The sequence below is a fragment of the Colossoma macropomum genome, unplaced genomic scaffold (genome assembly GCF_904425465.1).
Source record: "Colossoma macropomum unplaced genomic scaffold, Colossoma_macropomum, whole genome shotgun sequence".
Classification (NCBI taxonomy): Eukaryota; Metazoa; Chordata; class Actinopteri; order Characiformes; family Serrasalmidae; genus Colossoma; species Colossoma macropomum.
Window position 1 is genome coordinate 18,225,555 of NW_023494795.1, and position 17,937 is coordinate 18,243,491.

The window sequence follows — 17,937 nt, forward strand, 5'->3', positions numbered from 1 at the left end:
TAATTTTATATATTACTCTATAATGCTAAATTGTGGTCTGTGCACAGGTTATGGCACATTTCGTATTTTGTTTATTTTTTTTTCCAAGATGTTAAGACTCATAAGCAAATAAATAGAAATCATGCAGCAATTGCAGAAAAAAGCCATATTTAAGTTTGTTCTCTGTAGAGGATGGGTTAACTTATTTTCACTTCAAAAATCACACACACACACACACACACACACACACACACACACACACACACACACATACATATTATCTAAACCGATTATTCTTCTTGGTCGTGGTGGGTGCTGGAGCCTATTCCAGCGGCTATTGAACGGAAGGCAGGAAACACCCTAGACAGGTCGCCAGTCCATCGCAGGGCCACTTAGTACATCAAAACATGTAATTTGACTAAGAAAAAAGTTTGCATTCAACTGTAAATCTAGACCCAATTTCTGTTTCTTCTAAATACTTATTTATCAGCATTGGCATCAGCAGATATATACCTGGAAAATGTTGGATAGCGGCATTGACTCGCAACTCCATCAATGCATACCTGTCACTTTAAGATTTCTCAGCAAACAGACAAAACAGTGTTTACTGCTTTCAGTTTGAGGATCTCTATTAGATTAATTGAGTGTGAATGTGATCCAAAATTACTTCCTATTTACTTGAAAAGTCATAATGCCTTTGGATGTCCTGCTGCAGTAGTTACCATGTTGGCTCTTGGTGTGGGTCATTTAGACATACGTGGGGGGATGAGCTGATGTCTCAGCAGATCTGCCCGTCATTGTCATTGTCTGAAACTCAGGCCGCAATCTGCCAGTAAATGGAGGAGCCAGATGGAAAAGCTGATTTGTAGATTTCTCCCAGATTTTGTCAGTGTTTGGATTTGCGTGTAAGGACACTGAGGTAGCACTTTGTCCAGCCCTCGTGTGACACCACTGCAGTCGACCTGCAGACAAACGTGAGCAGAGGAAACGTGCATCTGCCAAAAATAGCCACATTGACAGAGTGAGAGAGAGAGAGAGAGAGAGAGAGAGAGAGAGAAAGGAAGCTGATGAAATGAGGAGGAGAGCAGGAAGAGTGTGATGGGGGAGGGACAGAGGGAAGAGGGCGATGGTGCCGTCACTGACTGCTGCCTGGAGCTGTCACTGCCACGCCCCAGCCAAACCGCACTGGAGAGCACTCGAGCCCAGCGGCCACCTGAAGCACAAACACACACACATGCACACATTCACACACAATCTGTCTCTGTCTCACACACACCCACACAGGTCAAACTCACTAGCATGTGCTCAAGGGCACTTTCAGTGGGGGGCTTTGTGAGGTAAATGACAAATGTGTTATCTATATGCAGTCGCCGGGCAGAGGTCAAAGTGCCGTGCCTGTGCTTGGGATGATGCATTTGTACAATCAATGAGCAAATAGCATACAGGATCATGTTACTTGCCCGAGGCAAAGAAGCCTAAGTGTTACCATAAGTGTTTCAATGTGGCTGTGTTGTTACTGTAACATGATTTCAGTTTGTTATAAATTTATTTCAATATGTAATCTGGTTTATTGCTATGCTGTTTATTAAGGACGGGCATTTTTAATATTCATCAGTACTCAAACCACAATTAGAATTTGAATAGTCAAGCATTAATTCAGTTCGACCAACAAAGGCCACTAACAGTATGTAAATACTGTATAATCATATACAAGAGTTTGAACACTGTCCAAATTACAATAAAATAAGTTTTATTGATTTTCTAAGTTGATGTATACTCTACAGAGAACTTTCTTATGCACATTTTAACATACAATTACTGTTTATTTGCTAAATTTAAAGGGGAGCTATACTGATTTAAAAAAAAATCCACATTTTTAAATGGTTCAAATGTAAACAAAGCCATGCAGAGTTGTTTGGTGTGAAATGCTCCATTCTTGAAAAACTTGCCAAGTCAGAATTGTTCACAGTGGTGGTGATAGGAACCAGGCGTCTAGAAGTTTAATGCCTTGGTGTAATGCTACATTACAGAATGCTTTTGTACAAAAAGGCTATGAATACGCTGCCTGATATCTGAGATGTTGTTTTATGATTGTTTTGTGGTGAAGTTTTGGCTAAAAATGTATTTCAATCCATTTATGGCAGAGAGGTACAGAGAGATGCGTTGTAAGGCAAAATAGTCCCCAAAGAAAACATATTTTTTCAGATTTTTACCATTATCAGCATTACATATAAAAACTACATCCTGTTTGACTATTCTGCCATTTGATTTTTCGTGCCATCTGTACTGTACGCCCATATAGAAGAAACTTAGATTTAGTGCTGTAAATAAACATCCTCTAAAAGCACTGCACAGATGTCATAAATTGTGTCCTACTCTGAAAGAGAGAAGTCAGAGGCTGTTAGGAAATTCACCACAGATCAGGTCTATGATGTTTCCGAAATGAATATGGAGTGGGTTTGGTATTAGTGCATATCCTCCGCACTGGATGTGTTTGGATGGCTGTGTGTGGGTTTTGTGTGGGATCTGTTTGGAACAATGCTTGTCTGTCTTCCCACAGCCACATGCGGCCTGTGTTAGCACTGCATGGATAAGCAGGTCCCCTTCTCTTCATACTGTCTTTCTGTGTTTGTTTCTCACACTTACACAAACACATGTATGCAAACTGAAGTAAACACAGTGCGCTGCTTACGCTCTCATCTAGGTTTTGTATTCCGCGATTGGCCACAACATGCTTCATGTGCAGTGTTTGTGCTTGTGATTTCAACCCTTAGAGGTATAGAATTAATTTTGTTTTTTTTTTTCCTATGTTTTTGTAATACATAATTATTTATGTATCATTACAGAATTAATTACATAGTTATGTCACAAATTACAAATGCCATTGATTCCAATGTCAAAAAGTGACAAAAAGTGGCAAAGACTGCACGCAGCAATAACTTTACCATGATATTCAACCCATATTTGTATCTCCTCTTACTTATTTTTTATACATGATTACATAATTAATAACGTGAATGCATGTGGTAGAGTTTGCACTTTTGACATATAGTTTGTCATAAATTTCACAACTTTTCACTTTTAGAAGTTTTTAGCTCTTTAAAGTCTGTATCATTAAAACACTTTTTATCTCAGTCACACCTAAATTTGTTCACAGTATCTTTTCTGTCTCTTTTACCTCACAGATAAACTGGATACAGACCTGCTGAAGAAATCCATCGGTGACCTGGGTGACCCTTACACATCTCTCCTGTCCAGTCAGAGTTACTCCTCCCAGCAAGACACCTCCTATTTCTCGGGTGACCTGGGCAGAGGGGAACAGAAGTACCCAGAGGGCACTGATGACCTCATTCCTGGCCTGGAGTCCCAGTCTGCCATGTTCAGCTCAGATTCAGGCATTGAGATGACCCCGAGTGCCGAGCTTGGATACAGTTCCCACAAGCTGCGTGACTCAGATAAGCCTTCCGATTCCACCTACAGCTACATGGACATCAGCAGCAGGGAGGAGCCACAGCGGCCCCTGGAGGACTGGGGAATAAGAAATGTCTCTGCCCCGCTGCCCAGCCTAGGCAGAGAGCGCTACCTGGAGAAGAGCCCCTCTCCAGTGGAGGTGGAGACCCTGGGCCCTGCGGCAGCACTGGACTCACAGAACATGCCCTACGTCGAGGAGCCTTCAGATGACGAGCTAAGTGACTACCAACCCTACCGCTCTCCAGGAGCCGAAGGCAACGCCAGCCCGGTCAAGATCACCCTGACTGAGATGCCATCAGTGTCTCCCACCGCCACGCAGCGTACAACACCAGTCACAGTGTCAGAGAAAGAGAGCATCCTGAGTCTGGGGCTGCAGGGAGTGCCCATTGTCACCCTGTCCGAGCCAGAGGATGAAAGTCCTGGCTCCTCCACACCACCTCTCACTGGTGAGTACCACCCACTTCTGCAAATCAAGATTTGTCCAGTTGTCCGCAGACTCTTATTCCCACATATCACTCTGATTTTGGAATGCCCAGTCATTTGCTGAAGTCATAGCTTCAGTGCCCAATAATCTGCTTTTGTTGATAGTTATCATGCTTGACGACAGCCATCCACAAGTACACAGTGTAACGTGCGACCAGAGAGCAGACGCTCGCGGATGTAAAAAGTGAAGAAGCTTTACTTAGAGTTATCGTCGTCAGTACACAGTCACAGCAAAATACACAGTAGGCGAACAAAAACATAATAAGGCTAGGCAGATCAGAGTCCAAAACACAGGCAAAAGTCAAAAACCATATATCCAGCAATCCAGGCAACAGTACAAAAGGGCAAATCCGAAAATCCGAGAAACAAAGTCAAAACACAAGGTCAGAACAGGGGAGATCAAAAACCAGAAAGAACACTCAGTAGTTTTACTAGAAAACAATACCTTGCAACGGTCCTACGCTAAAGCCCGGGCTAAAATACTAAACTAGATAGATCACATGACAAACACACAGGTGAAAATGATCAATATTCAGGGGAGCTAGAGCGGTGATAGGCTGCTGAAGATCTTCCTGGAGTCATGTGATAAAGCGGAGGATTCTGGGAATCGTAGTTTAGAGGCTGGCTGGCCGAATACGTGACACACAGTTTGGCGCCAGTGACACAAGCTTGTCAATGCTTTTGAAATCAGGTCAAAAATTGATTCGTTAGTTTTTATTAATTTACAATTTAATACAATGGACACATTCTCAGTTCAAATTTTCAATAAAAATCTCTGGATAAATTATGAATAAAGACGGATAAATATAAGCAACGCAGGCTCATAGACATGCTTTGTTCAACAAAACTGCAGAATTCTGTGAAAGTCCCGCCTCGTATTGTTGCTACATTCATCGGACTTTCAGTTCAGACTACCGGGGAACATCCCTAATACTTGTGCTTACAAAGGAAATTTTAGAAGCACACAGAGGTGAACATTTGAAGCAGTTTTCATTCAACATGCATGTAGGCCAATTTAAAGTGGACAAAATGGATTCTGGGAACCATGATTAAATTAATCAAACCAGGAAAATCGTTTAGTTACCTGACCTTAAGCTTTATAAGGAGGAGATTTTAGTGAAGCAAGCTACGTTAGATGCTGAGTAGGACTCACTGTCTTCTACACAAGGTCCTTTAGCCAAACTTTAATAAAACAATAGTGTTTAGCTTACCGTAGAACCAGCATAATACTGTTTGTTTGTTTTAGTTCTGTCACTGAGCTGTGAGTGAGGTCTTCCACACAGATAAAACCAAAACCTTATCAGCTTCAAGAATGAAATAAGAACAGCAGCACCCTCAAGATGATCAAAATAGTGTATCAGGCATCACAAGTTCCTCAGTAACACCTTTCCACCATTCCTCATTCTGGTAATTCTGACTAATTTACTTCCATCAACATTCTCACTGCAGGTTTTTGAGGAGTTTTTCCAAAGGTTTTCCTATGCTTCATGGAGGAAGGAATGTTTAGAGACAATTGTGATTGGCTGAGAGGCGTGTCAATTAGAATTTTGCAAATAGTCAGTTATGTCTGACAACTTGACAAATACTTGTGTTAAACCACTACAAGCACACAAAATGTAATGTTAAAGAAAATTAGTAGGTTATAGTATATTAAAGATAAAATAATGGTAAAAAACCTTTGCCTGCCAGATGAGAGCAAGCTTGAGGCTATGCCTGTTTTTAACATAGTAGTTAAAAGCTTTTTGCAGGCCATTACTAATATGATTCATTTTGTTTTTTTGTGTTTTTAGCTCTTGAATAGTTTGAGCTATAATCAGAAAAGGTAAGTGGTAGCAAGGTTTATGGCTGGTATAGATTCTTATGGTGCAGCAGCTTTGTGTTAGCCTGTGGTCTGTGTGCTGTTGGGCTGAAGCCAAGCACCATCTCTTTGAATGACTGGTTCCACACATGCTCACTCAGTGGGATGTCTTAGCGCAGCAGATGGCTATAACCAGGCAGACACTGTTCTGTACCTGCAGCAAAAACTGACCTCTGTCTCTACATTCTTTGTCTCTCTGTCATTACAGAAGAGTCTGACTCTCCATCTGATCCAGTGATTCAGGCCAGCGAAATGAAAACTGTAAGCTCCACTCAGGAGAAGATTGTGGAGTCTTCTTTACCACCCTCTCAGACTGCCCTGAAGCAGAGTTCCTTAGAGGAGCGTAAGAGCAGCCCTTCTCTTCCCTTGTATGCCAAGGATGCTGATGCCAGCGGTGGAGAATCTGGCGACTCTGAGATTGAGCTTGTATCTGAAGAGCCTAGTCCACAGGCTCCCAGCTCTGGCTACATGAGCTTCAGCAAAAGTCCCACCACCACTCCATCACCCCCTGCTTCTACTCAAACCCCTGCTCCAGCCCCTGCTTCTGCCCCATCTGCCCCTCCAGCCCCTGTACCTGCTCCTGCTGTGGTCCCTGTGACATCCCCCAGCCCAGCCATGCAATACAGCATCCTGCGGGAGGAGCGTGAGGCTGAACTTGACAGTGAGCTGGCCCTGGAATCCTGTGGGGAAGAAAGCCCCAAGAGATTCCCGCTGGACTCCACCACCGCCAAGCCAGGCAAGACCGACCCAGATCTGCCTGAGCCTCCTTCCCCCTCAGCCACAGCCAGTGCTGCTCCCCCAGTGAGCCCCACCCCTCCTCCCTCTGCCCCTGCCCCAAGCATCACTCCAAAAGAGAAGAGCTCGAGTGTGGAGGAGAAGCCCAAGCCTGGCAGCAGTCCCTCAGCCCCCAGCCCAAACCTGCCGGAGCTGAAGGTGGAGCAGCCTGCTGGGGAGAGACTTGGGGAGAGGAGACGATCAAGCCAGAGTCGCCGTGGTTCCGAAAGACATGCCACGCCCCCTGCTTTGTTCCAAGGCCTGACCAGAGAGAAAGGTAAGGCATTATGAGACTAGAATTCATGATACAATCCATGAACTCAAAACGATACACTGGAAACATGCATGCATCATTTCCACAATAATGAAATATATAATAAGAATATAACAGAATATATTACATCAACATAAATACTAAAAGTAAACTGAAAAACAAAATTGTGCTGATTTAATATATTGTATTCATGTGGAAATGACATACATTTTAATAAACTAAATTTAGTGCACTATAGAGCCTTAAAATATAATGGTGCATAGGCAGGCCTATACCACCCTTCACTGATTTAATTTCCACTCAAATGACTATTAAATACAAGTTATTCATTTTCAGCCGATATTTCTGATGAGATTAGATATATGACAGTCTACCTGCATAACGAAGGGGAAAATCAAAGAAAAATAAGAGAAAAAACAGGAGTTTACAAAACCGTTCAAAGCATTATTGAAAGATAAAGAAAAGATGGGATCCTTAATTATTATTTGAGATCTGGTAGACCTCCAGAATTGGATGGGAGGAAAAATCAGATAAACAGTACTTAAAGCTTTCATCTTTGAGAGAAATGAGCAAATCTGGCTCCACTTTTCCACAGGTGTTTTTGTCCATCCTTCCCCTGTAAGAAAACAACTCAACACTATGGAAGCCATTACTGAGGCAAGGAAATAGACAAAAAAGTAGAAAACTTGCAAATCAGAGGCTGCTGGTATCCTCAGAACAATGGACTCTAAGTCCAGAGCTCAGGATAACTGAATGTGTTTGGGATTACTTGGATTGGAAGAAGCAGAAAATGCAACTATTTTCTCAAATTTGGACATTTCCATTTCTTTCAAAAACTATAAACAAGTCTCATGAAAAGAATGGAACCTGTAATAAAGCCAAAGAATGGACACAGTGAATTAAAACAAATGATACTTGGTATTAAAATTTGTATATTATATATTTTATATAAGTTCTATTTTGACACGAATTTCAATTAATATAGGTTGGTGTCTGACTTTTGCACAGTACTGCATATTATAATATCATACCAGTTGATAGTATATGCGTAACAGTGTATAGTAATGTATAGTAGTCAACAAATAATGTCTTAAGATCAGTAACTAATTAAATGTCCTGCAGTTTAAAGGGTTAATTGTTGTATAGATGTTAAGGACACTCCTGTGCGTGTTTACTTTGGTGAACTGAATTACTGCCGAACGTTTCATCCCCTTGTTGTTTTCTTAGTCATGGGTATGTAGCACTTAGCTAAGGCTGAGAGGTCTGTAATACCCTAAAAATAAATTTGGAGTGATTGTGGCAAAGTGGACACTCCTCACTCAAGGGAAAGAAGTGACTTTGACTTGGAGAACAGGAAGGAAGCTTTGAATGCTCCAGACCCTTATGGGCAAACCCGTTCTGCTGTGTCCTGTACTGGTGTAACCTTGCTTAGCATTAGTAAATAGTCATCAGAAATGCATGAAAATAACAATACTGCATTTGCAACTAAATTCTTTCAATCAGTATTTTGGTGCCTCCTCAATATTAGTTTAGTTGCATGTATCATGATGTTTTAGTGTTAGATCTGTTTGTTGGTCAGGAACAAGAATTTGCATTTTATAACCTCAAATAGAAATTGTTTACCTCAGAATAGAGTTATATTTTTCCCGAGGTTGTTTTACTAGAGTACAGGCTATGTGTTACAGAAAAAAAACATATCTTTACTCTCAGTCTCATTTTGTATGCTGTTTTGTGTAATGGAAGGTGTTCTGCAGTTGGTTTCAGGACAATTCTCTATGTGCTTGTAGAGCATTGGAGCAACAGAAGTGCTAATCATAGATCTTAGATCATCTGTTTGAGGTAGGATATAAGGGTAGGACAAAGGAGTGAGTATAAACTTAGGGTGTGGACCCTGTGCTCTGCGTGACACAAACGTTCTGTACGGCTTTGCGCTCTCTCAGACACACACACACATACACACACATACACACATGCATGCATAGGCCCCAAATTTCTGGGAGGCATTCTTTTCCCAGCAGTCAGCAGCGTGCGTCACTGTTGATCTTGTATAACAGTAGCTCATCTCTATACTTGTTCAGACAGAAAACCATAGTGCTTAAGTAGTTAAAGCAGGAAGACATGGCCTCTTAATGTTTACACATTACATACTGCGTACATGAATGTTCTCATAGTTTCATTACATTGCTATACCACTTCAATACTCTAAATTACTGTTTCTATTATTTGCATCAGGAATGTTCAACTGTGGTCATCAAAGGCCGGTGTCGAGTTTGTACAAACACCCCTGATTCAACTCATCTGTTACCTGCCAGGTTTAGTAGGTGTGTATGAGCGGGGGAATTACCAAACTGTGCTGGACACCTGCCTTCCAGGACAGGAGCTCCCTGATTTAAATAGACCCCAAACATTGCTATGTTACATAGTTACTCTCAAGTACTGCTTCTAGAATTTACATCCATATGCCATTGTACTACTCAATATTACTCCTAACATTGCTAGGCCATTTTACTACTCTAAATGACTGCTTCTAATATTCATATAGCCCCCAAACATTGCTACACCACTTCATTACTCTCAAGTACTGTTTCTAGTATTTAACATAGTCCCTTAACATTACTATTCTACTTTCTTTATTCTGTTTCTAATATTTGCATAATTTCCTAAAATAACTTTGCTACTTAATTACTCTGAAGTACTGTTTCTAGTATTTGCATAGTCCACTAACATCACTATGTTTTTTACAACTCTAAAGTAATGTTTCACATATTTTCTTATTCTCATAGCATTGCTATGCTACTTAATTACTCAGAAATACTGTTTCTAGAATTTACATCCTTATGCCACTTTACTACTCTAAATAACTGTTTATAATGTTTACGTGGTCTCCTAACACAGCTATGCCACTATAATACTCTAAATTACTGTTTCTAATGTATACACAGTCTCCTGAACCTGCCAGGCCACATTACTACTTTCAATGACCATTTTTAGTATTTACATAGTCCCGTAACATATGCTATACCACTTTACTACTCTTTTTCTAATATTTATTTAGTTTAACATTGCTATGCCACTGAATTACTTTAATGTACTGTTTCTAGTATTTGCAAAGCCCACTAACATCTCTATGCCACTGTACTACTCTAAATTAATATTTGTAATATTTGTAATATTTATTTAGTGGCCTAACATTGCTGTGCCACTTTATTAGTCTAAAGTACTGTATCTAGAATTGACTTATTACTACTCTGAATTACTGTTTCTAATATTTACATTTTCCTAACATTGCAATACCATTTAACTACTTTAAATTACTGCTTCTCAACTTATTTTTGAGTACCCTATACATTTTTATGTCTCATTGCATCTGATTTATGTGTCATTGCATCTGATTTATATATTTTAAGACTTTTAAATCACACAAGAGTCAGTGATAAAACAGATTGTTGTAAGCTTGAAATGACCCAGTGAAATGAAAACTAGCTCTTAGATCATGAACACCAGAGTCACCTCTGTATGTCCTCATGCAGTGCTGTAGGGGTTTGTGCCTTGCTGAGCGTGCTCCAGTGGGAATGCAACGTGTGAAAAAAGAAAAACATCCAACATGTCTCTGGCTTATAATTACAAGTGCTGGAGTTGGTATGTAAGCAGTAGTGAGTTCTGTTCTGAGCTGAGAAAGTCCCCTGAGTGTAACACGCGGTTCAGACACAGACAATAATTACAATATGCTTCCATGTACTCAGAAAAAAAAACAGAAAAAAACTGTTAAACTCTATCTGTCTATCTATCCATCCATCCATACATACATCCATCCATCCGTCCGCCCGTCCAACCATCCATCCATCCAAAATAATCTAAATAACACTGTAGTATTCCTTTAAAACCAAAGGATGAACATTTGCCTGGGTTTAGATATTGGAGCTGGACATGGACCCCATCTGCTCTGCACAGAGTTTATGTCATAAATGTTAGTAGCTGGTATGTAAATATTTACTCGTAATTCTGGTGGAAGGTTTATTACACATAAATATATTAGTGAGTGTATTTATATGTGTCTGCGTGTGTGCTGTGTGGGTTATGCTTGGAGCATCTCCATATGACTCAGGCCAAATGCAATGCTTCCTTCCTTTCCAAGGCCTCACCGATGAGTGCTGCCCTCATGTGTTAAGACAGGCACACTGCAGCTGCAAGAGTGGAAATCACACATCCAGTAAAGAGCAGATAGAAGCCAGGCAGGTGGTGATAACATTTTAATTTTGTACTAGGCTAATTCCACTCAGGCTGCCATTTCTGCCTCTCTTTGAGAGTGGTTTGGTGTCAGTGGTGCGCATATGGAGTCTCTCTCAGTGCCTGAGGCTGCCAGACAGTTGAGAGAGCTCTAAATGATGGCATTTAGCACTAACGCAATTAGAATTTCAGCTTTCGACTTTCTCACTGCTCATGTCTCTCCCGGTGTACGTGTAGGTGTTTCTTCTCATTATTAAAGTTGAGAGGCTCCACTGTTGATGCTGTTATGAGGATAGACATTTACAAACCTGTAGACACTCATTTTCAGTGACTGAAAATGGCTAAGATTTCCAGTGTTAGATAGACAGTAGACTTTTAATATGGGTGGTAATGCAATTAATAGTGATTTGTAATGTTGTTGTGTGACCTTCATACGACTTGCTACTTTTTAGATATTTATGTCTGAGAAGGATTTATTTTTATTTATTATATTTATGAATTGAGGAAAATGGGTAAATAAAATATACAAAAAGTAGCTTTTTTATTATTATTCTTTTTTTTACAATTCACACAGGAAAATTTCACCAAATGGAATATCAATCTATAATACTACAACAAATTTTAGCATTCAGCATCAATACTGTTTTTAGCCATGCAAGGCACTTTTGTCCAATTTGTATAAATTACAATTTTAGAAATCACATAAGCAAGTTAACCCGTCATAAATCTACAGTTTTGGTCACAGTTATAACATCAGCCAAGACTAGAATTTCAAAACTCCTCAGAGTTTACAGGTAGGGAGTTACATACTGTATCACTACCACATTTTAACAAATGCTTGCTTTTTTAAGGTTTCAATATACTTCTTATAAAGAAATGGACAAACCCATTTTCCCCACTTCCGTTCTGTTGCTCTTTTTATATTTGCAGATAGAGGCTATCTATGGTTAGGACAGCTGAACAATCAATTTTCAGAGGAAATTGGGTACATTGCTTGCACAAGCACTGTGTCATAATGATACTCTAAAGGACATTTTATTTTGGGCTGTTTCCTCTTTCATTGGTAAGACCAGAAGGTCTTCAGATCAGGCTATTAAGCTATCAAAAAACATGACTTCAACATTAGTAGCAAAATTGTGATTATGCTCTTGTACAGCATTATTAAACAGGTTGGGTGAGAAGAGAGTGAAAAGATGGAAGTATAGATTACATTAAAATAGCATAAAGTGAGCATTCTGTGCTGGAATGCACAATTATCCTTTGGGTGGAAAGGCCAAAAGAGATACCGACACAAAGCATCCATTATGGAGAGGACTTCTTGTGATTAGGTCAGAAGGATTGGATAACTCAAGATCAGATTACAGTACAACAGTAACCACAACATGATCAACATATGATTCATAAAAGCAGTAAAAGCAATTACAGTACAGCTACCATTGCATTTGGAACATTTGGTTGTGGGATTGCAGAATTAGAGAAAACCTGGTTTATTCTATTTTGCTTTTTCCCAAACTGAAAGTGAAACAAAGCTTGTGGATGTTGTGTTCTTGGATGGTAATGAAAGAATATCATTCTTTGCACTGGGTACATTCTGGCTTAGTCTGATATATTTTCCAGGTCTCAGCAGTTGGCCTAAAGTTTTATTACACACTTCTATAATTTAAGAATAGCACATCCAGTTTGTATTGAAGTCTCTGTAGTAACTGAATAATAAGCCTGGGTATGTAATAGCCCTGGGATTTTAAGTGGTTGACAGAAGTTGATTGTTGATTTGGCCATTAACGTCACATGTCCCTGTTCATATTAAGCATGATACATCATATCATCTAAAATACAAAATCAGTTTTTTATTATCTTTTATTGATGTTTAGTGACTTTGGCCGGCCTCTAAAACATCTAGCACAGCATAAGATAAGAGGTTATAACGCTTAAAGTAGGCCAAATACATTATGCTGAAATTATTTTAAGTGATAATTTTAAGTGCATTATGATTTACAAAGTATATGTGTGCTCCCTGTTTTTGAAAGCTCTATCAAAGAAGTAATTCAAGCAAAGAGAGAAAGTAACACATAATAGCACCTTCAAAGAAAGTGATGAACATATGATCTGTAGTTTTTACATTTTTAAAATGTTTTCTCAGTATTGCTGGTAATGTGCCACAACTTTGTTTTGAGCTGCTGAGAGCCTTTTGTTGGCTAAAATTCTCTAAAAATCTCTGTGCAGTAAGAGTTCATAATCCTATTTTAGGTGTTGGTTTTAAGAGCTGGACTGGGCTGGTCATCTTATTGTTTGCTTTTTCGCTTGTCTGTTCCTTATAAGAGTACTGAATTGTACAGTAGTCTTTTGTCATACACTGACCTTTCTCTGATCCTGAAACACGCAGTCAGTGGCTGAGGAGAGAAATAATAGATTCTTCATTTTTTTCTGCCCTTTTTCCTTTTTTTATAGTTTTCTGCCCTAGAGTGTCATCATGTTATAAGGCCTAATATCAATCATATGTCAGTGACACTGGCTGACACAAAGCTATATCAGCTCGACCTACTATGGGGTATGGTTATCTTCCTTGCTTGGACACAAGGAAAGAATAGGCAAGTTATCTTGTTGATGTCTGTGGCATTTCCCCTTGCGTCATAGTATTTGTGTGTGGGGGTTGTGCTATGCAGAGTGTGCTGCAGCAGGCTGGAGTCAGATTGTACCTCCTGACCAGAACTCAATGTGCCCTAGAACACTCTAGAAGGCAGAGGAAGACTGGAGAAATTGTATTGACTGAGCTGAGGATTATATCCTCAGTTTCTGCCAGCAGAGGGCTCAGCACTCCACCAGTACAGACATCTATAGCACTACATCTTTGAATATCAGCGCATAGTACGCCACAGTGTCATTTCTATCCCATATAGGTGCCACAGTACCTTTTCCTTTACTGATACTAACACTGAAACATTGAGTATCAGCCGAGAACAATTTGAGTTTGTTGTTTTGGTTTTTTTTTCAAAGCTACTGAACCCGTAGGGGAGCTATTTTTAATTGAGGCACGTAAATATATTTTACTTCTTTTTAATTTGACATTGTTATCTGTGGTCTTTGACAACTGGGAAAAAGTTGAAAACAAATTATACCATAAGTCTTTGTATGATGTATTTTACCCTGTAATTTACTCCTCTGTGAAGAAAAGATCATTTTCAGGGTGTTGTTTATATATGCTAATAACCACTGCTCTCATTGGCTGTTTCAGTGGATTGGAGGGTTTGGGGGTGTGGCCATTGTGTGGTGGTGGAGAACTATTAAATGGCTGCAGCTGGGCACAGTGTAGAGGTATATAGTCACAAAATCATGAGCATGTGCCAACCAAAAGGACTTACAAAGCAAATGCAAAATTTGCTTTGTAAGTCCTTTTTAATTTTCCTTTTTGCTGCCACAAAAACAATGGTAAATTCCACTAATGGGGTATTTCAACACTAGGTAAGCCAACAGAGCTGAATATTTAATACTTTATTGCAGATTAAAGACAGACATTTGGAGCTCATAACAGATATGAAGTAACATAAATGCTTTACTTTGGATGTTACAGTTGGGTTGTTGACTTCAGTAAAATTCGAACTGTGTCTCTGAATATTATTGGAGCCTTTTAGCCTGTTAGCTGTATGGCCAACTTACTCTAGTACTCTAGATCATAGACCGACCGTATGACCGGCGTGATTATCTGAACGGACTGGGACATTTGCGTGATGAAGCACAAAATCAAGCAGCAAATCCTAACAGACTGTAGAATCACATGCTTTCCATAAAAAGGGAAATACACCAAAATACATTTTTCGTTGAACAACAAAATTAGTAAAGACATTAAAATTCATATTCCCTCAGTGTTGTTGCTTTTTACAAAGTAGTAATCATTTTTACTTATTTTCATTATTTCTCAGATGTTTACTGTAATATTTTTACCGTGCTACATTTACAGTTCTATGTATTTGATTAGTGGAGGCTATACACTGAAAAGGCAAGCTCTTCTCCTGATGTATGCACTTTCAACACTGTCAGTAAGTCATACTATGTATCTGTTTTACATAAAAATTGTGTAAATATAATATATTTGTATACATTTTTGAATTTAAAGTTTTTGAACCTTTTTAAGCTCCATTTTTCTTACAAATATCACAGTTATTTTTTATCTGTTGATCATCTGAAAGAAGTTACTATTTATGCAGCCTATACTTTCTTAAGTTTAAAGCACTTTGTTTTTTATAATATTCTAATGTTTAATTTAATGTAAATTGTGAGTAAGAGTTGTCAATTTTCACACTGCAATCATCAAATTTATGGTAAATGAATATCGGTCTCAAATATCATTTATCAGCGTACTTGATTACTGATTATCAGTGTCAGCCCTGAAAAAACATATCAGTTGACCCCTAGTATCAAGAGAATATTTTTAGTGGAGAAAAGGATGCAGCAAGCTTCTGGAGCTACCGAGCTGCACAGTGTTATGACAGAAACATAAATCAGTGACGACCGAGGAATCCTGTAAGGAAACCTTCTCCCTGTTTTCATCTCACTTTCATTTTACAAGAATGAGAGAGTCGAACAGGAAATTAAATTCTCTCTCTCTTTCTCTCTTTCTCTCTCTTTCACTCTATGGCTGCGGCTTTAGTCTAGAGAAATCGAAAGGCCACAAAAATGGAAACATCTGAGGTATCTGAACACAGCAGCTTAAAGATCGATTAGTCTTGGATGAATTTGTGCGCACACATTGCTTTCTTTTATCTTAACGTCTTTTTGGCTGTCTCAATTCAGTTGCTCTTGGATGAAAATGGATGAAATTATATGCGCACCTTTCATTCCTTTTTCTCAGCCACTTTTTGCATGTGTAGATTTTTGCCTCTGATGTTTCATTCATGTAGAATATTAACCATGTGAAGAGGATAAAATAAAGGATTTTTCTAATTAAAGCATTTTAATAAAAGCTGCAGCATTAGCCCACATCTCTAGTGCCTCTAGTTGCACAATAACCAAACAAATTACTGCCAGGTGTGTAATTGCTTAGGTATGAAAATCCATTAACTAATCTCATTTGAATGCTTTTCTGTCATCTGTCTCCTTGAGCATTGCTGGAGTGCCTGTGGCCGGCTCATGTTTAAAAGCGCTTTTCTTGCCATTTATCCTGATGGAGGCCGATCTTTCCAATCCCGCTGAGTTCATCAGTATCGCTGCTCTTGTAAGCACTTTCAGTGGATATTTACTGCCATGACTAAGGTTCTGGCACACAGTTTAATGTCCATACTTTCATTTCCATCTCTCTGCAGTTACCTACTAGACAGTATACAATATGCCCACGTTATACATAGCTTTGTTTTATATTAATCAAAGATATCAGCCAGTGTCTTATTATTTGGATGCTAATTTCCTGCGAGTTTAGCTTTTGATTTTGAATTCATTTTAGGTCAGTAAGCATGTTGACTTGTTCAGCTACTAAACACAAATGTGGTGTCAAATATAAACAGAAATGTGTTCAGCTCTGCGTGTAAAGAGTGTATAAAAGCTCCTGATATGCCAGTAACAGATGGTGGAGGGAATCTCTGGCCACAAACGTATTTCATCGCAGTCTGTCACCTCACCACCAACAGAGACCAAGAATAGGCTGGATGCTGTTAAAGAAACATTTCTCTGTTTAAAGTTGATTTGGGGACATACAAGAATGTATTTGCCTCTCTCTGGTTATGAGTGGGCAATATTACAGTATGCCATCATTATCATGATAAATTATGTCACAATACACTTCCTGAGTAAGTCACAGATATATTAGTGCTTATAGAATTACTGCATAAATTATAAATAATAACAATCAGTGTATTCATTTGTTTCAGTCACATGTCTTAATTTCATTGTAGCAATCACAATAATGACCGTCTCCTGTTGTGTCTCAATGGGAGCTTTAACATTGCAGTGAACACTAGTGTTGTGGTACTCAAGCTTGGTCTCGGTCTCAACACTGTAACTTAATGGTCTTGTTCTGCTCTCAATCTCAGTATCATTTGGACTCTGTCTTGTCTCAGTCCCAACATCATTCCCAGCACTTCACTCGCACAAACTTCACTAGTGTTTAGCAGAAATGCCAATGCAATTCTCATGCAGTTCTACAGTTAAATGTTAGTTTATTTAATTCAAGTGAATGCTAAAATGTTTATTAAATGTATTTAGACTAAAGTTACAGTAATAATGATGATACTACTGAAAGTAATGGTAACACTTTATTTGGATGGTCCACTATAGATGCTTTGTAAATGCTTGATATATTTTTAAGTAACATTAAACTAAATGTCCATTAAATGCAACTGAACTTGAAGTTGGGTGTTATTTGGATGGTCCACTGTAGATGCTTTGTATATGCTCAATAAATATCCACTAAATGCAACTGAATTTCAAGTTCAGTGTGAAAGAGTTTATTAAATCTAACCTTAACCTTAAAGCAAAACCTACATCTACTCCTTACCCTAACCCTAATCACAATGTTGTTGATAATCAACTGAACATCACCAGAAGGTTTGTTAATGATTTAAGTGTCTGTATCTTTATTATATCTGTATTAAGTATCCGTAGATAAGCATCTACAAGGGACCATACAAAAAAATGTGACCTAAATAATAATCATGATCGTCATAAGCAGTTGTGGTGACAGAAGATTTGCTAATAAGTATTGACTAAGGTGTGGTTAAATAAGTGCATACTTGATGTTTTACTTGGGTAAAAAATACAGGACACTTTTTCCCTACTTTTTGTCTACCAGCCTCTCTTGGAAAAAACACATAGTGGCCCCCATGTAATTTGAGTTAGAGACATCTGCTCTACATGTTTCATTAAAATCCATGCACTGCCAGTT

At 38.9% G+C, this 17,937-nt stretch overlaps 1 protein-coding gene across 1 annotated transcript in view; it reads left to right on the plus strand.

The window, feature by feature from the left end:
- rtn1b (reticulon 1b) overlaps positions 1–17,937 on the plus strand; it is a 57,878-nt gene that overhangs the window by 25,103 nt on the left and 14,838 nt on the right. Inside the window, exons 2-3 of the mRNA XM_036581704.1 lie at positions 3,165–3,896; positions 6,000–6,842. Coding sequence (XP_036437597.1) covers positions 3,165–3,896; positions 6,000–6,842 — 1,575 coding nt within the window. The remainder of the gene's footprint in view (positions 1–3,164; positions 3,897–5,999; positions 6,843–17,937) is intronic.